At 47.8% G+C, this 7157-nt stretch overlaps 2 protein-coding genes across 2 annotated transcripts; both read left to right on the top strand.

Moving 5' to 3' along the window:
* Positions 1 to 2428: 2428 nt before the first annotated feature.
* Positions 2429 to 4829, top strand: BBA_09676 (MFS allantoate transporter; the record flags this gene model as incomplete). Its single annotated transcript, XM_008604773.1, has 7 exons — positions 2429 to 2552; positions 2858 to 2919; positions 3052 to 3104; positions 3191 to 3245; positions 3472 to 3571; positions 3710 to 3778; positions 4087 to 4829. The coding sequence occupies 7 exons, from the start codon at positions 2429 to 2431 to the stop codon at positions 4827 to 4829; spliced, it is 1206 nt and encodes a 401-aa protein (XP_008602995.1).
* Positions 4830 to 6246: 1417 nt separating this feature from the next.
* On the top strand, positions 6247 to 7019 carry BBA_09677 (uncharacterized protein; the record flags this gene model as incomplete). Its single annotated transcript, XM_008604774.1, has 4 exons — positions 6247 to 6296; positions 6343 to 6358; positions 6444 to 6603; positions 6658 to 7019. 4 exons carry the CDS (start codon positions 6247 to 6249, stop codon positions 7017 to 7019), a joined length of 588 nt encoding a protein of 195 aa, XP_008602996.1.
* Positions 7020 to 7157: the final 138 nt, after the last annotated feature.

The following is a 7157-nucleotide window of genomic DNA, read 5'->3' on the forward strand; positions in this document are numbered from 1 at the left end:
CAAACGAGTTCGAGTGGGGAGATGGATGAACCGCAATACTGGTACAAAGGTGCGGTGGACGTTGAAGGAACAAGAAAGGAAAACTTTCATTACAGCCTCTCGGATCCAGTGTAAGAAGGGCGAGGAGCCCAGCAACGGTTATCCGCTGTACCTTTCTTTCTTTCTTTTTTTTTTTGTGTGTCTTTTCAAGTAAAACGAGGGACTTGTTCGCTTTCGCTAGCGTATCGACAAGGCGGGTCAACGACGATGGGCTCACGTTTCTGATGTTTTCGATTGCGGATACGGGCCCTGACTTTAGCCACATTATATTTCCTAGTCTAGCGATGCATAGGGGTCGATTGAAATAGTAAAATAATAAATGCGGAAAAAAAAGAAAGAAAGATTAAACTAATATTAAGAATAAAAAAAACACTACTAAAAATGTTGTGGAATAGGTGTGTGTGTGTGTGTGGTTTTAGTGCATGTTAATGCATCCGCAGATCAGAAACACAAACATTTTAGATGAACTTGGCCGAGACGGCCGAGACTAAATGAATACCCAGTTCTCGCGAGTCGGGTTTTTTTTTTTACACGGCTATATCAGAAAAAAAAATTAGCAAAACCTTGTGTATGAGGGAGGGGCTTCTAGACCAACGATACAATAGAACCATCATTGCTTTGTTCTCGTTAGCCTGTTTCAGCAAAGCTCGGACGCGCACACCTTAATGTCACGATCCCATATAGAAGCTGTCGCGGGTATCACGTGACCACGTGATACCCTAGTTCTTACGCGCGCCTGGAAGCCACGCTTCCACTTTCTCTTGCTTCCTCGCGCTACGTCTTGTATCTAGAACCTAGTCTAGACTTCGCTCTGATACGAATATCTTCCAGGAATCATTACTAAGCCCTTCTTCGACGTGAGATCCTCACACTTAACTATGAGTTAGTAGCCCTGTTGATCTGTAGCAACTAGTGCGAAACTGAATGATGGATGGTAAAATAAAAGTCATTTGCCATTCTCTTTTTTCTTTAAGTGTCCGAGCTGCCACTACTTGTCAAACGCGCTTTGCTCTTTTTTTTTACTGCAACTCGGATCATGATGCTGAATCGGACGGTATTTGCATGACGAACATGAAGAATGAGCTGTTTATTAGAGAAACAGGTTGCCTCCGTGCGCCAACACATTCTCTGCGACGTGACAAACCCCCCCCCCTCTCACAACGCTTGGCCCTGTGTCAAAAGAACTGTTGCTTAGACAGGGGGAGAAGGGGGGGGAGGGGGAGCAAAAGGTCATCGAGGTAACTATTTTACCTGCCCAACTTTTAGAAACAAGTTAAACCCCCACGTGGCAAAGCAAAATAAAAAGGCTCAAGAAGCCAAGGTGAAGCAGGATTTCTCCACCAACCCGGCAGCGTTCGCACCCGGAAACACGCCGTTTGGGCTGCCGCCTGCGGTTTCGGAAAAGGTATGCTTTGGCCAGGGTTTTTTTTGGGACCAACAGAAGAGTCCCTCCTCCGTGGACAGCCGCCCACGGCTAGCCCCAACCATGGATGCCCGCCGCGTGCTGGCCACAATGGATGGACAGGGAACGATGGCGCTGGCGTGGGGTAGTTGTGAACGGACATGTGCGACTCTTAGTAGGACAGCGCAGCCATTGGATGACCTGCAGGTGGGGGCATCCTTACCACTGCTCACCAGCAACTATCACGACGTTGACATCCTAGTTTGTTCGGCTGCGCTATGAGTTACCAATAGCGCCCTGAGGCGAGATTGCTGAGGCAAGTCCTTCCCGTCCGAGCCCCGTGACAAACTGTATATGCAACTTCGTCTAGGGGTAACCCATCTCTTGAAACACTATTCTGTTCTACTAACCACAGCCTGACCGTGAATAAAGTCTGAATTAATGCTAATGTACAAGATAAGCCGTGCGTAGGACACATATTAATATCGTTGACCTGATCGAATGGGGACGAAGTAGTCGTGAAGATCAGGTTCAGTGCTTCGGCACTGTGGAAGAGCTGCGAGCCTACACTAAAAAGACAGGAAAAGTATTACGTAATACTTTCAATCAAGCCGATGGCAATGTTGTTTTACGGCATCTACTTCGGGAAATATTTCGTGGGGGCTTGTAAACCGAATAAAAACAATTTCTGTATTGCGATTTGACCCAAAATGCCACTGTTGTTTGTACATTGATGTTGGCGCCGTGGCCAAGTAGCAGGTCAGGAATATCTAGGCTTAAGATGGATGACAGATAACCCTGAATAGATGCAGAACCAATGATAAGTGGTCATGGTTGTGTCCGCAAAACCGAGCAGGTAAACATATAACCTCCCGACTCGCCACTGTCCAGTAACAGGTGCGGGTTTTAAACACAGGCCGAACTGGTAACTTATGAATCAATCTTTGGTGTGCTTGCCTGACGGCGTAGCCAGAACGACGCGAAAAGATGGTCAGAGGCCGTGTTTCTGCACACTTGAAGCCCTACAAAGACTGGAATATGAATATGCATACCGGAAAGGTAGACTTAGAGACCTCGCTTCGCGTCAAAGCAACCGGCGGCCCTCTGGAAGGTTTGCCGAGGCGTCCACTGATGCGGTGAATCAGCTGCATCTTGTGGGACTAATCCTTTCGCAGCTGGCGAAACAAGAAAACACGCTGCTTTCCCAGTCTGAGGCTGAGCCTGATATGAGGTGCATAAAAGAGAAGATGAAACTGGAAACAGCAGAAATTCTACGGACAATTCTATGAAGTAGAATGCATGGATCCAGTCGGGCGAGCCAAGCTAGCTCTAAATATCTTTGCTATTATTAACAATGTAAAAGCGTTTATTATAATACATATAATATCAATAAACACTGTATGTATTAATACATAGAACTGCTCTGCCAAGAGACCTGGGAAAGAGCGGGTTTGGACTCGTGGCTACGTGCCACTAAAGTACGTGCCCGACAAAGCTCGCAGCGCCAGCGTCTGTCCTGCGTATGCACGTCTTAAGTTGTTTGCCCTCTTACTTGCCCCAGCCTCTATACTCGCACCGGTAAAGTGTGCGACACATCTAATCTTCAATAGCACACCGTGGGCCCGGTTGTGGTGTATCGCGTTCTCGGGTCGAGTGCAGAACTGTATGTACATGCCTAACAGCCAGGACGTGATGGCTGCCGATTGGAAGGCAGTATGATTGAGCTGTGACTAGCTGGAAACTTCTCAGAGTTATATTGGCAATGATGCATGTGTCGTGGTTTTGCGTCTGGTCTATTGCCATGGTCAGTCCCCGTCATTGTCATAGGGGGTTGTCGTCGCCGTCTTTGTCGTCGTTGCCGTCGTTGAGCGAGGTCATCAATACAATCTACCAACCAAGCCCAGCAAGTGCAAAATTGTGATCTGATGGAACAAAATCAAGACCGACCTCAGAATTAGACAACTGGTTTGCGGCTGATTCTCGCCGTCTGTTCCCCGAGCATCTATGATGTTGCTGGCCATTTAATGCAGGTAGTTGACATTGGCGTCATTTCTGCAAGTACAAGCACCAACAGCGCAACTGCTCCCTGGAAGCATTTCGGCACCACGGCACCATACTTAGCGCAACAGAGTATGTGGCAGTAACGTTTTTTTAGGTTTAGTGTTCAAACCAAAGAGGTAAAATCCCGGCCGAGTGTTGAGTCTCAGCGAGAGAGCTGCTGCAATGCACTAAGAAACAATTTGGGACGCGGAAACTATGCGTATGCAGGTGAGACAGCTTGGGAGAGGCGTCAGCGCTGGATCATGAGTGCTAATTCGCTTTTTTTTGTTGCCCCAGGTTGGTTAGAACTCACTCCGCTGACCCGCTAACTCACAAGACGTCGGCAAATGTCAAAATTATTGCTTCAAGCCAACACGCGTTTTCTTTTCTTTCACTTCCATGCCTTCGGTATTGATATCCCCTACTCTTCTGCCAATTTATCGACTTCTGCGAAAGCATGGTTGCCTGCAGCAGATGTGGGCTGTGCGGTGTTGCAGCTGAAGGCGCCTGACTCGATGCCATTAAAAATACCGGCCGTCATGGGTTGCAAGGCTCACTGCAGGGCTCTTTCAGGCGTGACTCCGCACAGCCTTTGTAGCTTTCAGGTAGCAAAGATGTAGACGAAAAGGACGTTTCCAAGCATCTAATGGCGACCAGCTTCATCGTTAGTTTCTCCTTCTGTTGCCTTTCCGATACGATGCGCTCAATTTACAAACAGCTCGGCCAAGGCGAGACTATCCGAGTCTTGAAAATAGCTAGGTCCGTCGCCCAGACTGATCAGCTGTACGGAAGCTTGCAAGTCGTCAAGTTACAAGAGCGGCCAAAATACCAAGCTTTGTCCTACGTTTGGGGACCTAGAGGGCAGCATGATCCAATTGTACTGATTGATAATTGTCCTTTTCAAATCAGTACATCTTTATTTCAAGCGTTTTTAAAGCTCACAATCGGTGCCTCACCAGTCACTCTATGGGTTGATCAGATCTGTATCAACCAACTGGACAATGCCGAAAAGCAGCAGCAAGTTCGACTGATGTCTAGGATATATCAGCAGGCCGACCAAGTTATATGTTGGCTTGGCGTTCAAGAAAACAACAGCGATATTGCTTTCAAGCTCCTCCGCATTCTTAATCTTAGCGATGGGATGTATGAAGCCTACAACGACCTGGTGGCCGGAGGGTATGCGCGAAGCCCCGCCGATCTCTTCAGTCCATCAAATACACTTGGTAAAGCAGTAGCTTTACTTTTTCAGAGATCCTGGTTCGAAAGACTGTGGATCGTGCAAGAAGTAGCCCTAGCGAATCGTGTTTTGGTACACTGCGGTGCATGCTCCATGGAAGGGCAGCTATAAAAGCCGCATTTGCGTCTACATTGGCTATGGATGGCAACATCATAAACGAGACCCGGATGGAAAGCAGCATTGGCCCAGAAAATTTCAGAATGCATTTCGACCACTGGGCTGCGAGAAACCTAGTTGCGCTTGGCAAAGGACATCTGAGGAACATGGGCGCGAGGAATCAACTCATATCGCATATCTCGCAGCGCAACTTTGCCGTCACATTCTTTATTACAGAAACTGGGAAATTGGGACTTGGGTCTGTTCACATATCCCCTGGAGATTCGGTGTTCCTTATTCACGGCTTGAAAGTGCCTTTGTCGTAGCAGATAGCACAAGCGGCTTTCATGCATTACGAGGGGAATGTTTTGTGAGCGGCCTGATGGAAGCAAAAGTGGGTTGCTCTAACGCGGACGAATATCTATTTTTAAGTTGAGTTTCTATAGGACAAATATTGTGAACTAAGTGATGCTCTTTATCCACAATGTCTCTCCTTTCCATTCCCACTGCGCATACTGAATATGTTTACTTCGTGACCCAGACACCGGTGCCCTGGTTCATCCAGATAGTGACATGAACAGCGGATCCCAGTTCGACGTCAAGCGCAGCCATGCTTTTCGCGCTACAGAAAATCGACGCAGCGAATGAATATCACTTCTGCGTGTAGAGTCACGTTCAAGCCTCCGTAGAGGTATCGATTAGACAGCGTGATCGCAAAGTTAAAGGAATTGTCATATTCAGGATGGCGGTTTATGGGTCCCGGATCAGCGCGGAAAGTGAAAGATATACGACGGGGAGAAAGAGCCAGCATAAGCGGAGAAATTCGAAAGTTTACAGAGAGCCATAAGCTGAGCATTTTCTAATATCCATTCGAAATTTTCTCATCGAATCTGTGGTTTTCACGGTGGTGTATGGTCAAGTTGACAGCGAGCACACCACGCTGTGTGGCTCAGCATAGGTAGCCTGATTCCTTGGAGATCGCCGAAGCGGCTTGGTTGGCGTGGCGACCAGGTGCGGAGAGGCATCTTGAATGTTCCAGCGCTATATTTCTTCTTGCTCAACTTGCCATCTCAGCTGCTAGTGCGAATCCATTACCTGGCGCCTATAAATGGCTCGACCTTTTGAACCGTCTAGAAACGACCGAAAAACAGTATACTGCAACAATAAGTGCAGGGCTCTCTTTCGGCAGCCGCGCAACGCCGCGCTTCGAAAGGCGAAGCTTGTTCGTGATCTTGTCCAAAGACACCGGCTTTCCGTCTGGCTCTACTCAGAAGACCAGTTGGTTACCATTCTTCGCTCTCTTCTCGACGATCGGATATTCGAGAGCGACTATATAGCTCGGCATAACTTCCCGGAGCTTTTCCATAGCCCTGAACCACAGCCTGCCCCAGCTACGGCCACCAACGTGGAGACTTCTGCGTCCGAGTCCATCATGGCTCTACAGGAGTCCATTAAAGCTTCGGTGTTAGGAAAGCGCGCCCGGTAAGCAAGCCTCGCGAATAACCTCCTTCCTGCACCTGCTTATTAGCTCGCCGCTGCTTATAGTTTGTTCGATACTGGCGACCAGTCTGACATTATAATCAGTGCTGGAAAAAAAAATACTATGCTCACCAACTTATAATTTGCGAGTTCTCCGATGTGTTGAAATCCTCGTGCCAATTTGAGCGGCAGCGAATAACGTCGACCGCCGAACAAGCAACCGAAGAGGAGGCAAGGCAGCTTCAGAGCAGTGCACGCCCTCTTAAGCTGACACTTGACCTCTCGGCACTTGACCCAGTCGCGGTCGATTGTATGTTGCAATTCTTTTACCGCCTAGATTATAACTGTCAATCCGTTATTGCAGGGGGTGGTGATATCCTCTCTGAAACAGCCGAAGGCGAAAAAGTTATCCAGCCTAGCTTGTCAACCCATGTTCTTGTTCATAAGATTGCAAATTATTACATGGTCGACGAACTCAAGAAGCTTGCCTTATTAAAGTTTACCGCGGAGGTAAAACAAGCAGTTCAGCCGGAGGATTTTGTTGCTGCTACCGAAGAAGCATATCGTGACATGCATGAGTGTTTCGACGCATTGCGCAAAGAGGTCATTTATGCAGTCCATCGCCACCGAAAACAGCTGCTCCCAGACGCTGGGGTCCAAGATTTGTTGTCTTGCAATGGGGTTATAGGCTACGATAGCCTCTGTTATTTCGCAGAGAGATTCTAAGTTAAAGTTAGCAGTAACACTGGATGTATACTCATGGGCAAAATGGGCTTCCAGTTTTAGTAATGCATTCAATTTTCCCAACAACTTCGAAAGAGTAACAAAGAAGGGGGAGGAACACTCCCACTTATTCAGCGGCAG

The sequence above is a fragment of the Beauveria bassiana genome, assembly GCF_000280675.1.
Source record: "Beauveria bassiana ARSEF 2860 unplaced genomic scaffold BBA_S00062, whole genome shotgun sequence".
NCBI lineage: Eukaryota > Fungi > Ascomycota > Sordariomycetes > Hypocreales > Cordycipitaceae > Beauveria > Beauveria bassiana.